This window comes from Grampus griseus (assembly GCF_964374135.1).
Source record: "Grampus griseus genome assembly, chromosome: 12".
Classification (NCBI taxonomy): domain Eukaryota; kingdom Metazoa; phylum Chordata; class Mammalia; order Artiodactyla; family Delphinidae; genus Grampus; species Grampus griseus.
In genome coordinates, this window is record NC_139006.1 from 62,621,927 (window position 1) to 62,641,085 (window position 19,159).

At 39.9% G+C, this 19,159-nt stretch overlaps 1 protein-coding gene across 1 annotated transcript in view; it reads left to right on the plus strand.

Moving 5' to 3' along the window:
• Nucleotides 1-13,961: 13,961 nt before the first annotated feature.
• KATNAL2 (katanin catalytic subunit A1 like 2) overlaps nt 13,962-19,159 on the plus strand; it is a gene marked incomplete at both ends in the record, with an annotated part of 87,751 nt that continues 82,553 nt past the window's right edge. The window contains one exon of the mRNA XM_082667668.1: nt 13,962-14,057. Within this exon, the coding sequence (XP_082523794.1) occupies nt 13,962-14,057 (96 nt within the window). The remainder of the gene's footprint in view (nt 14,058-19,159) is intronic.

Here is a 19,159-nt window from a genome sequence, read left to right on the forward strand (position 1 = left end):
GCTTACAACCCATAAGAAGCACCATGCATGAAATACTGAGTTTAGTTTCTAAGCACCTGTCCTGTTAATCCTTTCTCTGCCTGTCTCTGAACCCATCAATCCTCTTGATCTCAACATCTCTCTTTTCCTTTCCACTGATTTCTTCCTCTTTCCCTATATCTGTGTTCAAGTCTCCTAGATAGTTTCAAGCCACCTTTCTTCTTTTGCCAAGAACACATCTATTTTAATCACATTTCTTTGCTCCTTTACACTTTACCTTAACCTTTACTGAAACTATACAGTATCAAAGAAAATGAACAATGAATTTATCTTTTATATTCCCAATTTTTTCGTCTGGAATTTTTAAACACAAACAAAAGTTGAAAGCATAACAATGAATATCTGTATACATTCCAACTAGATTCAACAGTTATTAGTATTTGAACAATTTTTATTAAGGCATAAATAACATATAGGTAAATCCTCCTATCTTAAGTAAACTCTTCAATTAGTTTTGAAAAATGCTTATCAAGATACAGAACATTTTCATCACTCCAGAAAATTCCCTCCTGCCCCTTCCCAGTCAAACCTCCCACCAGAAATAACCAATGATCTGATTTCTAATACTGTAGAGAGAATTTTAAAATGAGGGAAACATTTTAAAATGCTATTATAGCCTCAATGCCAAAACCAAACAAAAATTAATTTTCCTATCTAACTTATAAGCAGATTTTATGCCAGTAATGCAAGGATGGTTTCACGCTAGCATATATGTTAAAGAAATTGGTAATTTGATACAACTCAGCAACTAAGAACAACCAAAAAATCTGGATTTAGAAAATCAGAAGCATGTGCCAAATGTAAGGAGTTAACCAGTCAAAATCTTAGAAGGCAGTGTTCTAGGCAGTTAAACTGAACATTTATCCTGAGACATTTGACAGTCCAAAAGTAAAATCTATAAACTGAGCTATGACTTTTGCAGGATTGCTGGGCAAGAGAGACATAAATCTAAATCTAGTGCCACAGAAGAAACAAAGTCCGATAAACACCCCCCATATTTAATACAAGATCCCGTAGGGTAAAGATAAACCAGAAATAAATCAGCACTTCCACGAATTGCGTTCAGGTTTTATAGCAATCAGGAAATCTCACTCCTTGAATACTGAATAAACAGATCCTAGAGTGGTACTCCACAGACACTGGGCAGAATCAAACAAAAATTCTCTCCAGATGAAGATATCATTAGCCCAAACCTCAAATTAACCTACATAAAATTTTACAAATTAAATGACCAAACATAATCAAAAATCAGAAAAAGACTGCAATAAAAGCAAGCTTACACAAATAAGTAAATAAACAAACCTTGAAAAAATAATCTAATAGAAACTAGAATTGAGATGTTTAAGAACTCAATGGATAAGTTTATAGGTATATATGTATATTACACATGGTTTAAGAGAGAATTAATAACAGGAACATGTTAGAAGACTATTTAGAATGAAGCTCAGGGAAACAAAAAGATGGACAATGCGTAAGAAAATATTAGAGACATAGATTTGAGACAGAAGATAATGCCAGAAAAGTCTAACAAATATTTAATTGGAGTCCTCAAAGAACAAAAAACCAAAATGAGACAGTAGCAATATGTGATGAGATAAAGTCTGAGATTTTTCAGACTGATAAAAAAAATCACTATAGGTAAAGGGTTAACAAAACCTTTTCCTGTCTACATAAGAACTTAACCTTCAGCTAATTTTCTAGCTCTGTTCACCAGGAAACATGATAGAGGTTTATGATAAAAATGACCTCTGATTAGTAAATTGCCTCTGGACCAGGAGGAACTATAAATGGTCTACATTTATAGACCTGATGGGGATACCATACTTGGGACTTTTCTGAGTGAGTTAAGTTCACCAGTAAAATATAGCAATTTTAAATCTGTATGCACCTAATGACATGCACTTAATGTAGCTTACAGAACTACAGTGAGAAAATCCACAAGTATAGTGAAGCATTTTACCATACCTCTCTCAGTAATTGATACAAAAAGCAAACAGAAAATCATTAAAGATATAGATTTTTGGAACAGCATAATTAACAAATTTGACCCAGTGATTACAAATAATGTGCAGAAAATGCATTATTTTAAGTACATATGGAATATTTACCAAAATTGAGCATAATAGAGTAAGCCTCAACAATTTTAAAAATTGTGATAAAATATACACAATATAAAGTTTACCAACTTAACCACTTTTAAGTGTACGATACAGTGCCATTAAGTATAGTCACGTTACTGTACAGCCATCACCACCATCCAGCTCCTGAATTCTTTTCATCTGCAAAACTGAAACTCCATACTCATTAAACAATAACTCCCTATTCTTTTCTTCCCCCTGGACCCTGGCAATCACCATTCTGCTTTCTTCATGACTTTACTCTAGGTACCTGATATAAATGGAATTATGCAGTATGTGTCTTTTTGTGACTGGCTTATTTCCCTTAGCATGATGTCTTCAAAGTTCATCCATGATGTAACATATTACAAAAAATTTTCTTCCTTTTTAAGGCTGAATAATATTCCATTGTTATACACCGTATTTTGTTTATCCATTTATCTGTCCATGGACAGTTAGGTTGTGTCTTAATCAGGCTGGGGTACTAAAACAAAATACCACAGAATGTGTGACTTAAATAGCTAACATTTCTCACAGTTCTGGAGGTTCAGAAATCTAAGTTCAAGGTGCCAGCCTTTAGTGTCTGATGAGGATCCACTTCCGGGTTTACAGATGACCACCTTCTTAATATATCCTTACATTATGGGGACAGAGAGCTCTGGTTTCTTGATCTTCTTATAAGGGCATTAAGCCAATCCTAGGACCTCCACCCTCATGACCTAAGCTAAATCTAATTACTGCCCAGAGGCCCCACCTCCAAATATCATTGCATTGGGGATTGAAGCATCAACATATGGGTTTCTGAGGGACACAGACATTCGGTCAATAGCAGGTTGCTTCCACCTTTTGATTATTGTGACTAATGTGAACAAATATCTCTCCTAGATCCTGCTTTCAATTCTTTCGGGTATATACCCAGAAGCGGAATTATTGGATCATATGGTACTTCTATTTTTATTTTTTGAGGAACTGCCATACTGTTTTCCAAAGCAGTTGTGCCATTTTACATTCCCACCAGCAGTGTGCAAGGGTTCCAGCTTCTCCACACCCTCATCAACAGTTGTTATTTTCTGGTTTTTAGTAGTAGCCATCATAATAGGCATCAGATGATATCTCCTTGTGGTTTTGATTTGCATTTCCCTAATGGTTAGTGATGTTGAACATCTTTTCATATGCTTATTGGCCTTCAGAATAACTTCTTTGGAGAAATGTCTATTCAGTCCTTTACTCATTTTTACATCCCGTCGTTTGTTTTTTTTTGTTTTCGAATTTTAACAAATTTTAAAGGATTGGAAGCTGCTACAAGTCTATTTTCATTTGCTCTCTATGACAAAGATTGTCTTGAAACAGTGTTTTATCATCTCTCAGGTTCTGATGAGATATAATAAGCCATGATGATAGTATGTACCCTTGATATGATGTGATGAGAATGGCACTTTATCTCTGTGATCTTTCTCTCAAAAAACACACAACCCCAGTTGAATCATGGGAAAAAGTATCAGAGAAATCCCAATCAAGGAGCATTCTACAAACCACCTGACCACTATTCCTTAAAAGTGTCAAGGTCATTAAAAACAAAGAAAGTCAGAGAAATCATCACAGCAAAGAGAACCTGAGGAGACACAACAACTAAATATGATATGGTATCCTGGCTAGATTCTGGTATAAAAAAGGACACGGGGCAAAAACTAAGGAAATCTGAATAAAATATGAATTTTAGTTAGTAATAATGTCTCAATATTCGTTCACTAGTTGTGACATATATACCATATTAATACAAGATGTTAACTACTGCATAGCACAGGAAACTCTACTCAATATTCTGTAACAACCTATATGGGAAAAGAATCTGAAAAAGAATGGATATATGTATATGTATAACTGACTCACTTTGCAGTATATCTGAAACTAACACAACATTGTAAATCAGCTATACTCCAATGTAAAATAAAAATTAAATTTAAAAAAAGATGTTAATAATCAAGGAAACTGGGGTATATAGAAAGGAACTCTGTGCTATCTGCACAGCTAGAATCTAAAACCTATTTTATTTATCAAAAAATTTCAAAATTATATTTGTCAATGATAGAAAAGGACTGGTTACTTGATTTTTAAAATATAATTTCAACTTTTGAATGATTGCAAAAATGCAAAATATCTTGTCAATAAGAACTCGAAGACATTGTCATTAAAATGTCTTGATCAAGAAGTACAGACAGGGCTTCCCTGGTAGCGCAGTGGTTGAGAGTCCGCCTGCCCACACAGGGGACACGGGTTTGTGCCCCGGTCCGGGAAGGTCCCACATGTCGTGGAGAGGCTGGGCCCGTGAGCCACGGCCGCTGAGCCTGCGTGTCCGGAGCCTGTGCTCCGCAACGGGAGAGGCCACAGCAGTGAGAGACCCGCGTACCGCAAAAAAAAAAAAAAGTACAGACAATTCAAACATTAAACCTGCCCATAGAAGTGCTCTTAAGCTCTTCACTAAAACTTCTGAAATTTTTTATTTGGAAGTTTTATGCAAATTTAATATTTTATATTTTCCTTAATACTTTAGTATTCCATTCTTTCTTATAATTATATGAAAAAAATAATGAGCTTTTTCATCAAGCTCCATATAGATATTCCTAAATCCTCTCCAGTTTATTAACATAACACAGAAATTTTTTTTTTTTTTTTGCGGTACACGGGCCTCTCACTGTTGTGGCCTCTCCCACTGCGGAGCACAGGCTCCGTACACGCAGGCTCAGCATCCATGGCTTACGGTCCAGCCGCTCCGCGCCATGTGGGATCTTCCTGGACCGGGGCACGAACCCGTGTCCCCTGCATCGGCAGGCGGACTCTCAACCACTGCGCCACCAGGGAAGCCCTAGAAATTTTATTGTTTTCTTTGTGTGCATGACCTGAAGTTAGGAAGTACTAACCTAGAGAAACTCTTATACAGGCACATGTGCACCAGGAGATATGTACAAGAATATTTATTCCATCACTGTTTGTAACAGAGAAAAGTTAAAAACAACTTGTCCATCAAGGATAGGGTAGATAAATGCATTGTGGTATGTTCCTGCAAAAGAATGCTATGTATACAGTAAGAAAAAAATGAATAGAGCCAGAGCTTCATATAAGAATATGGACAGGGCTTCCCTGGTGGTGTAGTGGTTAAGAATCCGCCTGCCAATGCAGGGAACACGGGTTCGAGCCCTGGTCCAGGAAGATCCCACATGCCACGGAGCAACTAAGCCCGTGCGCCACAACTACTGAACCTGCGCTCTAGAGCCCACAAGTCACAACTCCTGAGCCCGCGAGCCACAACTACTGAGCCACGTGCCACAACTACTGAAGCCCGCACGCCTGGAGCCCGTGCTCTGCAACAGGAAAAGCCACCGCAATGAGAAGCCCATGCACCGCAATGAAGAGTAGCCCCTGCTCGCCACAACTAGAAAAAAAGCACACGCACAGCAACGAAGACCCAACCCAGCCAAAAATAAATAAATAAATAAATAATAAAATTAAAAAAAAAAAAAGAATATGGACAAATCCCCAAAACAATGCCAAATGAAACAATCAAGTTGGAAAAAGTTATATACCTTTCATGTAAATTTTGCAAAAAGGGAAAACAATGCTGTATATTTATGGATAGGTACATATGTGATAGAAAACATACATGTGAATGATGAGTATCAAAACCAGGACAGTGGGTACCTCTGAGAGGAAGGGAATAGGATCTGTAGGCTATTCTGGGGGATTCTACTATGTTTGTAAAGTCTTCCTTCTTAAAAAAAAAGATCTGAAGCAAATAGGGCACAATGTTAAGATATGATAGAATTGAAAGGTAGGTATACCAACCTATTATCCTCTATATTTGTATGCTTGAAATATTTCATAGTGAAACAAAACCCAAAATGCATCCTAAATCTGATCATTCTTCACTTCACTGCTACTGCCACCATTGTCCTGGATGACCACAGTAGCCTCCTGTCTTTCTATCTTGCTTTCTATCTTGTACCACTACAATCATTCTCCATGTAACATCCAGAATGATTTTTGATAAATATAAATCTGATCTCACCATCCCCTATTCAAAATCTTTCAACAGGTTTACAGCACTCTAAAAATAAAAATTGAACTCCTTACCGGAGTCCACAGGCCCTGTTTTATCTCCCACATTTAGCCTTTATTCTTCCTCCACTGTCATTACTTATTCCCTCAAACTGTGGCACTTCTCACTACCTCAAATTATATTAATTCATGGTTTATGGGTACAATTCTTCCCAGAGTCCCCGCCCCCACTAGAATATAAGTTCCAGGAAGGCAGGGACTTTGTCCTCCACTGTATCCCCACTGCCAAGAACACCATTAGACTCATATTAAGCATGAAATAAATATTTTCTGGATGAATGAAAAAAATGAATGATTTCATTTTCATTCATATAGAGGAGGAATAACATTTCAGTGGTTAAAAAAAATGATGTAATCAAATGTATGGAGCCTGAAAATGACAGGGTACACTCTCAACAATGACAACAATTGCTAAGACCCATTAAGCACTTATTATGTGCATTTCCAAGCACTAGAACCACTTACATTTTGGGGTGCATGTCAGCCTTGCTCTCCTCAGAGGCCCTGCAAACCTGAGACATAGGAACCTCCTTCCTAGCCACAGCTGATTGGATTTGGAGGAGAGGAGACTGAGAAAAACCCATATGTTAGCCAGGGGGAAGCAATCAGGTTCTTTTTCTCAAAAATTTATCCTGAGTGACATGTGCGCTAATGAAGTTTGAAGATGAGTCATGTTAATGGCAGGACATTTTTGAGTGAAAGGAACAACTGCTGAGGTCCTGAAAGCTGCACTGGTATCTACCCTTTCTGAACCTTGTTGTTCAATGTTTCATTGGCTAATGACAAAAGTTACCCAACTATTCTTCCAGAAAAATCCTCTCCCTTCATTTTTAAAACTAATACAGGTAGGTTACTGTCTTTGTTGGTTATTCATTCTCTTAGAAACAAACCAACAACAGCAACAACAAAAATTAGCAATCTCTTAATCAGGGAAACTTGACTAGGGCAGTCTTTCCCACACAAGGTCTCATTTCACTATGAGAAGGTATTACTGTTTCCATTTTACAGATGACGATACAAGGCTTGAACAGGTCCAATACCTTTCCTAAATCACAGAGCAGTAAGTGATGGGGCAAGATTCCAATCCTGGCCTGTGTGCCTCTGAATGTGGTTGCAGGAATGGCAGCAGGAGGACTGTTCACAGATAAAGTTAGGAAGACAGGGCACACATTCTGATACCATTTAGGGTAAATTAGAAAATGACACTGATAACAGTGAAGGTTAAAACCCAGATTTCATTCTATTTTTGGATAAGATCCAGTAAAAGCTCTCTATTCTTATGTTTCAACAACTGTTGGCAGAGAGAGATTTATACCAACACAGACTGTCTGTATGATTAAAACTTTTTCTCTTTCCACTGACAGAGGTAACAGTTTTTAAAGAATGACAGGATACATTCTTTTTAGGTGACATAAAAAATGGAGTTTTAACAATATATATTCAGAAATGAGTTATAGTTGACTGTTAGAGGGTTTGCAGTTAGGCGGGTATCTTTCTTGTCATTCTTGAAAACTCTCCCTCATTCTTGCATGCCTATAGAAGCTCTGTGGAAGGTGGTTTGACATAAGTGAGGCTGTGAATACAGAATTCCAAGGTGTTTGTATGGGAAGAGGCTACTGAAGAGAAAGGGATAGGCATTGATGGATTCACGCACAATTTGAAGAGCATAATCGGTAAAACAAAAAAGTTTATGAATAAAAAACACTCAGAGTTCACCCTATAAAACATCCTTGCTCTAAGAGAAAGAACAAGTGGAATAACTCGTTTTCTCCAACTGAAGTTGCAGTGTGTTTTTCAATATTTTAGAAATAATATGCCTTAAAAAAAAAGAAATAATATCTCTTGAGAAACAAGAGATAAGCTTTGGCTCTGTTTCATACACGTCAAATGACACAACTTGGAAGCATCAATAACGTGGACACCCAATGCAATTTTGCTACTTTGGTGATTATTGAAACAATGTTTTAAAACTCAAGGATAAGAAATGTAACGAATGTTTTACAGAAGGAGAGGAAAATAAAAATTTCCTTAGAAAGAGGGGAGTTTTTCTTTTGTCTGTAGGTATGAATAGTATAGGAAGCAATTAATGGACACATTTTTTGAAATGGTTCTGGCAGCGTGGGCAGGTTGTTCACACACCTGTTCCTGGAGGCGCAAAAGAAAGGGAGACAGGAGCAGCACGCTCTTCCTCAGAGATGTCTATTGCTGTGCATGTTCAGGTCCTACATGAGGCTGAGGACCACATTGTGAATGTCAGACAAACCCGGCGACGTGTATCATGGGAAGTTCATGAGGCAGGGGACAACAGGAACTGCCAGATGTGCAAGGTGATGGGCGGCTCACCTGGACTGTACATCCGTGGCAGGAAGATCCACTTTCTGATCTTGCCAGATATGCTGAAAAACTCACCCACGTTAAAAAGCATGAAAAAGAAAAACCAAGGCTCGGGGCCAGCCGGTGAAAAACTGCTATTCTGAAGGCCCAAATGGCCTCAGGAGAAAGAGGATGTGGAAACATCTTCCAGAAGCAAAGATACATTGTTGAAGAGAACTTTGCCCTTATTTTTTCTTTTAGGTTATCTGGGTTGGGGTGTGGTGGTGGTGAAGTGCATGCTTATGTATATGCCTTAGGTTTTCTTTGACATCTTTCTCTTTAGATGAGGAGAAATGTTAAATTTAATAAACATGGCAGTGGGGTTTTTTTTCTTCTTGAGAAAAAGAGATAGGTCTAACCTGGGGCTATTTTGCCCTCCACGGGACAATCGGCATTTGGCAATGTCTGGTGATATTTTTGGTCGTCACAATTTGGGGGTGCTCTGGCATCTAGTGGGTAGAGGTCAGGGACCTGCTAGACATCCTACGATGCTCAGGTTAGCCCCCCACAACAAAGAACTATCTGGCCTCGAATGTCAACAGTGCTGAGATAGAGAGACCCTGCCCTAGCCCAACAAATCTAGCTGGAGAATTTCAGTGAGAAAAAATGGGTTCCTCTCTTAAAGGAAAAAACACATGCTGCTGCCTTTGTGTTTTCTTTCTAAAGTGGTAGCTTTAATTAAAACTAATTTTACCATATGACCCAGCAATCCCACTACTGGGCATATACCCTGAGAAAACCATAATTCAAAAAGAGTCATGTACCACAATGTTCATTGCAGCTCTATTTACAATAGCCAGGACATGGAAGCAACCTAAGTGTCCATCAACAGATGAATGGATAAAGAAGATGTGGCACATATATACAATGGAATATTACTCAACCATAAAACGAAACAAAATTGAGTTATTTGTAGTGAGGTGGATGGACCTAGAGTCTGTCATACAGAGTGAAGTAAGTCAGAAAGAGAAAAACAAATACCGTATGCTAACACATATATATGGAATCTGAGGGAAAAAAAAAAAAGGTCATGAAGGACCTAGGGATAAGACGGGAATAAAGACACAGACCTACTAGAGCATGGACTTGAGGATATGGGGAGGGGGAAGGGTAAGCTGTGACAAAGTGAGAGAGAGGCATGGACATACATACACTACCAAACATAAAGTAGATAGCTAGTGGGAAGCAGCCGCATGGCACAGGGAGATCAGCTTGGTGCTTTGTGACCGCCTGGAGGGGTGGGATAGGGAGGATGGGAGGGAGGGAGATGCAAGAGGGAAGAGATATGGGAACATATGTATATGTATAACTGATTCACTTTGTTATAAAGCAGAAACTAACACACCATTGTAAAGCAATTATACTCCAATAAAGATGTTAAAAAAAAAAAGAATATTTGAAGAAGAGAAAAAAACCCAAAACAAAAAACTAATTTTAAGATAGGGTGAGATGAGATTGGGGAGTGATGTACATGTGAAAATGAGGGATTTGAATGCTCTAGGTTACAGGATTTTGTAGGTAGTAGTGTGATAAGATCTCTATTCTAGAAAACTAACACTGGGAGTAAGTCAGGGGTCAAGTGACCTCCAAAGATGTCCTCTGAGAGTGTCTCATTCATGATAGTCCCCATGTCATGACCCCTCATCTAGGCTACACAGCCTCATTTCTGACCTCCCAGGTCCTGGCAGTCACCCTTTCCAAGTCACCTTAATTTCTGGAGAATATTTTCACTGGGTATAGAACACTTAACTTCACAGTATTTGGTTTTCTTTCAGCCCTTTAAAGATGTTTACTATGACCATCTGGACTCATGTTGTTTCCATGTCTTGGCTATTGTAAATAATGCTGCAATGAATATGGGTGTGCAGATACCTCTTCAGGATAGTGATTTCATTTCCTATGGGTATGTATCCAGAAGTGGAATTGCTATACCATATGATAGCTCTATTTTTAATTTTTTAAAAAAACCTCCATACCGTTTTCCATAGTGGTTGTACTAGTTTATGGTTTCACTGAGAGTGCAGTTCCCTTTTCTCCACATCCTTATCTCTTGTATTTTTAATAATAACCATTCCAACAGGTGTGAGATGATATATCATTCTGATTTTGATTTGCATTTCCCTTATGATTAATGAGGTTGAGCATCTTTCCATGTACTTGTTGGTCATTTGTATGTCTTCTTTGCGAAAACATCTATTCAAGTCCTCTGACCATTTTAAAATTGGATTGTTTGGTTTTTTGCTATTGTGTTGTATGAGTTCCTTACACATCTTGTATATTAACCCCTTATCAGAACGATGGCAAATATTTTCTTACATTCCATAGGTTGCCTTTTCTTTTTATCAATCATTTCTTTTGTTGTGCAGAACCCTTTAGGTTGATATAATCCCACCTGTTCATTTTTGTTTTGGTCATGTGTGCTTTTGGTGTCATATTGAAAAAAAAAAATCATTGCCAAGACCAATGTTAAGGAGCTTTTTCCCTAGGTTTTCTTCTGGGACTTTTATGGTTTCGGGTCTTACATTCAAGTCCTTAATCCATTTCAAGTTAGTTTTTGTGAGTGCTGTAAGATAAGAGTCCAATTTCATTCTTTTGCATGGGAATATCCAGTTTTCCCAACACTATTTATTGAAGAAACTGTCCTTTACCCATTGAGTATTCTTGGCTTCCTTGTCAAACATTAGTTGACCAAAAATGTATTTCTTAATGTGTGTCTCAGTTGGAAACATTTGAAAGCCAGTGGTTATGTAGAGAAAATTCTTTAGAAACACTTATATTACATTTGGAAATAAGTCAAAAGATAGTACAGCATATCCTTTCAATGTCATACTAGAGCAATGTTTAAGAGGCCCAACTGCTTTCCAAAAGGACTTTTTGCGATGAGGGAAATGTTCTATATCTGTGTTGTCCAATATATTAGCCATTAGCTACATATGACAATTGAATATGTGAAATGTGGCTAGTGTGACTGAGGAACTGAATGTTTAACTTTATTTAATTTTAATTAGTTAAAATTTAAATGTAAATGGCCAAAACTAGAGGAATGTTTCTATGTCCTTTAGAAAAGAAAATGTCAAGATTTTACTGCCCTGTAGAACATTAACTAATTTTGTATCTAAGCTAGCAATCTTATCCTAACCTTTCTTCTCAAAATGCCTATAAATACCCAGTTCCCCAAAATGCTCTTTAAACCAGCTTTACCATCTTACTGGCTCCCTCAGTGAGTTAGATAAAACCTTTGACATTATGTCCGTTCATATCAAAGAGAGTCATATTTTTAACTTTTTTTTTTTTTGGGGTATGCGGGCCTCTCACTGTTGTGGCCTCTCCCGTTGAGGAGCACAGGCTCCAGACGCGCAGGCCCAGCGGCCATGGCTCACGGGCCCAGCCGCTCCGCAGCATGTGGGATCCTCCCTGACTGGGGCACGAACCCGTGTCCCCTGCATCGGCAGGTGTACTCTCAACCACTGTGCCACCAGGGAAGCCCATGTTTTTAACTTTTTTGAAAGTCATGTCAACAAAAGAATGTGCTAAGTGTAGCGTAAAAGGATATATAGTGGAATCAGGAATTAGTTTTCTCTCCACCTAAGCTCTGCCTGGAGTAAGTATTGTGATCTGATAAACACCACTGATTTGTCCTAGAAAGTGATTCCAGAGCTGACTCTTAGTAGGCAAAATAGGCTTTAATTAGGCAAATGAGGTAGGAATGATCCTCCAAGCAAAATGAACTGCTCAGGACTGGTTCACAAGCATTGTAAGCAGTTCATTTATGCTGGAGTGAGAGATGAGGGGAGGTGTCTGGGTCAGGGTGGGAATGACAGGTGAAACTGGACAGAAAGAATAGCAAGAGAGTGTAATGGAAAGGAACACTGGCTTCAGTCAGGAGACCTAGGTTTGCATCTTAACTCTATCTAGTTGGATAACCTAAAATGAGCTAACTCAGCTCTTTGAGCCTGTTTCCACAACTGTAAATTGGGAGTATTAATAACTTTCCATGGGGTGTTAGGAGTAAATTGGATAAACACATAAATCACATAGTACATTGCCTGGTGCCCTACTTTAAATGTTTAATAAATTATAGCTATTATTACTAATGAGAGAGCAGTGAACAACTTCAAATGGTGCCAAGTTTAAATTTGGTAAAGTGTAAAATAATCTATAATTGGATTTCCTATTTAGGAAGTTATTGGCAACTTTGGCAAGAACAGCTTCAAAGAAGTAGGAGCAGAAAGTGTTGAGAAATGAATGGGAGGTGACGAAGTGAAGAAGAGGATAGCCAGTTCTTCCAGAAAGCTTGAAGTGAGTGCCAGAGAGGTGATTCAATTTAACAATACAAGATGAGAACTTTTTTTTTTTTTTTTTTTTTTTGTGGTACGCGGGCCTCTCACTGTTGTGGCCTCTCCCGTTGCGGAGCACAGGCTCCAGACGCGCAGGCTCAGCAGCCATGGCTCACAGGCCTAGCCGCTCCGCGACATGTGGGATCTTCCCGGACCGGAGCACAAACCCGTGTCCCCTGCATCGGCAGGGGGACTCTCAACCACTGAGCCACCAGGGAAGCCCGAGAACTTTTTTTTTAGATTGAGGAGACTTGAATATTTTTGTATACTGAGGGGAGAATGGATGAAGGAAGCCAAAGATAATGAGGAGAAGATGTTTAGAATAAGATTCATAGCAAAAGAGACTGAAGGGAAAGACCTTGAAGACACAAGAGTAGTTAGTAGATGAAGAAAATAAAGCAGAGGAAAAAGTAAAGTCCATGTTTGTCCACTTCTAATGAGTAGGTCTGATGTGGGGGAAATTGGAGGGGAAGGAAAAGTTTAATGCACAGTTTGCATCCAAGATAGCCCCTGACAGCCATAGTCCACATCAGATTCTATCAGTCTAGATGGACCAAGTACAGACAATTTCAAAGTAAAGCAGGAAGGAATTTCCAAACCTTTTTCTTAATCAGGAGGGAGAGGGGGGCCTAGAGAAGACGGGATGCCAAAATAGAGTCTTGGGAACAGAAGCATTGGGTCACGAAGGCCTGAACAACTGCCGAAATCAAGGACAAATACTATGGTGCATAAACTTTAGAGACAGAATTTAGGGAAACAAAACAATTGCAAATGACCCAAGACCTGCCAATCATCCCCTTTCTGTCTCTCGATTGGTCAGTGCCGTGCAAAACCTCTGGATTAACAGACTTATTTTAACATTGATTGGCATGAGTAAAGAGTCCATCTTTGCCCAGTGATTGGCTGGCATGTCCAGGCTCTGGCCAATCCTGAAGGGGGCGGGCTGGTTAAGCGTCAGGTTTCCCTGAGCCGCCATCGGTGGATGTACTGTCAGCCTAGAAACTGGTTCCTTTTCTCCCTGCTGTCGATGGAGCTTTCTTACCAGACTCTCAAATTCACTCATCAGGCGCGGGAAGCGGTAAGGAAAGCATATACAAAAAAAGAATTGTACTACCAGGAGCTCCTCTCCCCTTGTTGCTGCGGGCCGATTCGAGTGTCTCCAGTTGCTATGGTGACAGAGTCCGCTGCCCGAGTGGAGCAAGCGCAAAGTCTGGGGACTGGGCTTGAGGCAGGGGGTGAGGGAAGGATGGGTCTGGGACGCAGGCGGGTTTGGACTTGACAACGGGTTTGTTGAGAGACGGCAGGGTTGGTTTGTGACTGAGGAAGTGAGGTGTCGAAGGGGAGGTATTATTAGGCAGGCCGAGTCTTGATGGGTGAGCGGGTTTGGGGTGTGTTCAAAATGGAATTGTTCAAAGACAGGACAACACTGACCTGGGAGTTGGAATACTGGGTTCTGGTCCTGATTCACTACTACCAAGGCTGACAGACCTTAGGAATTCAATTCCTCTCTCAGGTTCCGGTTCGCCATTTGAAAGTAGGTAATTGGATTACAATCCTTTTCACAGGAAGTTAACATGAATTTTACAATACCATACTGTTTCCTGTTGTCTGTGTTATCCGCTAACTGGCTCAGCAATACTTTCCACAACAAAAAATGTGAATTGAAGATGTACTATATGCCAGACTCTGGGGAAATAAAAGCAATGCTTTAGGGGGAAAAATGATTTTAAAAAATTTAAATTAAAAAATACTGGGGCTTCCCTGGTGGCGCAGTGGTTGAGAGTCCGCCTGCCGATTCAGAGGACACGGGTTCGTTCCCCGGTCTGGGAGGATCCCACATGCCGCGGAGCGGCTGGGCCTGTGAGCCATGGCCGCTGAGCCTGCGTGTCCAGAGCCTGTGCTCTGCAACGGGAGAGGCCACAACAGTGAGAGGCCCGCGTACCGCCAAAAATAAATAAATAAAAATTTAAAAAATACTGGTGGGCTTCCCTGGTAGCGCAGTGGTTGAGAGTACGCCTGCCGATGCAAGGGACACGGGATCGTGCCCGGATATGGGAAGATCCCACATGCCGCGGAGCGGCTGGGCCCGTGAGCCATGGCCGCTGAGCCTGCGCGTCCGGAGCCTGTGCTCCGCAACGGGAGGGGCCCCAGCAGTGAGAGGCCCGCGTACCGCAAAAAACAAACAAACAAACAAACAAACAAAAATACTGGTATCTAAGCTCCACCTCCCGAGATACTGATTTACTGGTCTTGTTGTATCCTGTGCATTGATATTTTAGAAAATCTCAATAGGTGATTATAATGTGTAGCCAAGGTTATGAACCACCACTTTAGTGTCTCCCACCTTTAAAAAAAAAACTAATAATACACGAAAACGGTAACCCTTTGGTCTCACATCCCCTCTACCTAGCAACCTCTCTCCAACTTCTCCAATTTCTCTCCAACTTCTTTTTTTTTTTTTTGCGGTACGTGGGCCTCTCACTGTTGTGGCCTCTCCCGTTGCGGAGCACAGGCTCTGGACGTGCAGGCTCAGTGGCCATGGCTCACGGGCCCAGCCGCTCCACGGCATGTGGGATCTTCCCGGCCAGGGGCACGAACCTGTGTCCCCTGCATCGGCAGGCGGACTCTCAACCACTGCGCCACCAGGGAAGCCCCTCTCTCCAACTTCTGGAAAGGATTGGCAACATTTGCTGTTGCTACTTCCTCACCTCTGTCCATTCCAACGTGAGCCTGAACTACCTGCATCAAAACATTTTGAACTGACTTTTAATAAAGCAGATTCCTGCACCTCCCTGAGAATTACTGAATCAGAAACTCTCAGGGATGGGGGTCTTGAAACTTGCATTGTAAATGCACACTCCAGGTTTGAAAACCACTGTCCTAGATGGTCTTACACATTTTCATGACTTCCAATGCCATCTGTATGCCAACAACTCCCCCAAACTGACTCTAGACTGGACTTCTTTGCTGAGCCCCAAACCCATGTGATATCTTAGAATATGGAACACGGAGAGCACAATGAATCAATTGATTGTTTGACAAATCCAGTGGGGAATCTCAAGAATCTGCATGTTAACTTGTTCAACCCCTAACATTTAACCTTCTTCTCTAAAACCTGTTATCTTTCCCAGTCTTCCTCTCTCTGGGAATGTGAAACCGCCATCCACCCAATTGCTCCAATCAGAATTCTGGGAATCATCCTTAGCTCCTTCTACCTGCTAATTCCTCCTCCCGTCCTCTACATAAGGAAGGCATCAGCAAATCTTACTGATTCTATTTCTATAATGGGTCTTTAATAATAGCCTTTATCCAGGTCCAAGCCACTATCATCTCTCACTTGAACCATTTCTATAGCCTCTTAACTATTCCCCCTGTTGGTTTTGCCTCCTTCCAGTCCATTCTTCATCTAATGATCAGAGTGATCTTAAAATTGTGTCACTCCCTGGCTGGGATCCTTTTAATGGCTTTCCATTACACTTGGGATAAAACCCCCAACCTTGACATGATCTATAGAGCAGGCAGTGATGTGGCCCAACTTCTACATCCAGCCTCTTTCTCACCACTTTCCATATTGCCTCGCACTGCTCCAGGCACATTCTCTCAGATCTGACATGTTTCTGAACTCCGTATGGTTTGTACCACACAGATTACCATTTAATTGTGATTAATTTATGTTATTACCTATTTCCTACATGTGACATAGCCTCTCAAACAGAATTCATGTGACTTGGAAACAGAGACCCAGTCTTATTTTTTTGTTCTATTCCATAGATGGGACTAAGAGCCATATTTAGGTATGCTCATTGATGTCTTGAACTTTTGGGGTCTGAGTGCAAGAACTGTGTCTGTGGAGGGAATAAGGTTGAGGTGGGGGAGGTGATCAGTGAGTTGGATATAAAGAGGATTGCATGTCCACAAGGAATTTTGATCATCTATGTTGTCTACTGTATTAGGATTTCAAGAATACTTCCTTTTTATTTGGTTAATTTTTATTGTAGTTTCAAATTTAAAAAAATATATATATATATATTTTAAATATATATATATTGGATTTCTGTTTTAAACAAAGTAATGCCAGCACTCAGTTTAAAAACATTTAATAGTTCTACAAAACTTAAGAAAAAAAGTTTCCTGCTTCCTTTCACACCGCCTTCAAATATTGCTCCCCAGAAGCAACTGCTTTTACCCTTCTTAGCAGCTTCTTCAAAATAACAAGTTAAAACTTCTGAATTCTGATTTTTCATTCTCAGATGTAAATTCTATTTACTTTGATGGAAAATGAGCATTTGGCTTTTTTTAACCTACCTTGCTCCTTCCCCATCCTCTATCACTAGCCCATACTTAACTTCCCTTCCTCCATTTTCCCAAGATCATTTTATCACAATTTTTGGTTAAATACATATTCAGTACAGTTATGTATATTAATCTGACCATGAAAGTGTTATTCACAGCTGATATGGTACACTGTGGTTATATTTTATTTTTTATTTAACTTTGGGCAGGACTCAATCATAGCTTAACTATGCCTTACCCTTTGGCTTAATTTTCTGTATATTTGATGACTACTTTCTTCCTAAATTTTCTGAAGGAATTGTAAAACTCCTTTCCATATGGTGAAGCTCACCAGGAAATCTTGCAGTTTCTTTTTTTTTCTTAGTGATATCCTTTCTGGACCTCTTGCATCTCCTGCTTTGTAGACTGGTTGTTCTCTGGGCTTGCTATGCAGCATTCTTCCTGGGAAATCCCTTCCCCTCTTCCCTGTGTCAGAAACCCTGTTTCTTGGATCCCATGTCTTCTTCCTTCTTGTCCTATATCCCTGTTTTAGTGAAACATACTGACCAATGACTGCCTGAGAAAAGGTACATGGGAGGCAAAGTTTTTGAAGTAAGGTACCATGTATGAAACTCTGTACTTCTCTCACCTTGTTGATGGTTTGGCTGAGATTAATATTCTAGGCTGGAATTGATTTCATCTCATTTGAGAAGGCATTTCTCCATTATCTTTTAGCTTCCAATGTGACTGCAACAAGTCTGGTGCTATTCTTTCTCTGAAAGCTTTTAGAATCTTCTCCTTACCGTCCCTGGTTTCTGAATTTTCATGAAGATATTGCTTGTTGAGAATCCTTTTTCATTCACAGCACTGGTATGCAGTTATGAGCCATTTAGATCAGGGAATTCATGCCCTCAATTCTGGAAAATATTCTTGCATTATTTCTTTAGATAATTTTTTCCCTTTCTTTTTTCTCCTCTCTTGCTCTTCCTTCCTTCCTTTCTTTTTCTTTCTTTCTCTCTCTCCCTCCCTCCTTCCTTCCTTCCTTCCTTTTGTATTTTTAAGGTTTTTCTTTTCCCTGGCAGTCCTATTCATTGGATATTTGACTTCCAAATGGAACCTCTAATCATGTTGTTTTCTGTTTTATTTTACATCGCTTACTTTTCTTGCTTTTCGTATCAAGAGACCTCTTCAACTTTTTATCCCATTTTGTTGAGTTTTAAATTTCTGCTATTGTATTTTTATTTCCAGGTACCTTCTTATTGTCTCAATGTTCCTTTTTCACGGCATCTTGTTCTTACAGGATGCCATGGCTCCTTTTATCTCCCTGAGGTTTCCTCTCTCTCTCCCTCCCTCCCTCTTTGTCTTTTGCTCCTAGCATTATGTCTGTTTCCCCTCAGGTTTTTCTTTGCTTTTTTCCCTGGTGCTCTGTCTTTCATGTAGGAGGTTTTCCTCAGAAGTCTAGTGAACCTTGCCTGAGGTGAGACACCTAAAAGCTAATTAGAATCCGTGTGTTTTAGAAGAGACTCTTCAAATAAAGATGGGTTTCTCTGTAGGATGATCACGAAGCCAGGGGCCTTTTCACTGGGACATCCCCAAATGCCAGTTAGTGTCTGTAGGTCTTTGCTCTGAGGCCTTCAATTTCTCTAAGGAGAAGTCCTTCTCACCTTTCTACAGGGAATGAGGGCAAAACAAGCATGGTTGCCACCGCTGTTGGAGTTGAACAGGGAAAGACAATTGAGTGGGGGGGTTGGGGGCTTCTCCTCACTCTTCAGTGTATAAATTATACTTAATTACTCCTTCCTTTAAAAAAAATTCCTTTACCATCACTTTAATGTGATTTTGGGAGAGAGCAGAGATAAACAATCTCCAGAACAGTTTTGTTTTACAGATATTTATTGAATGCCTACT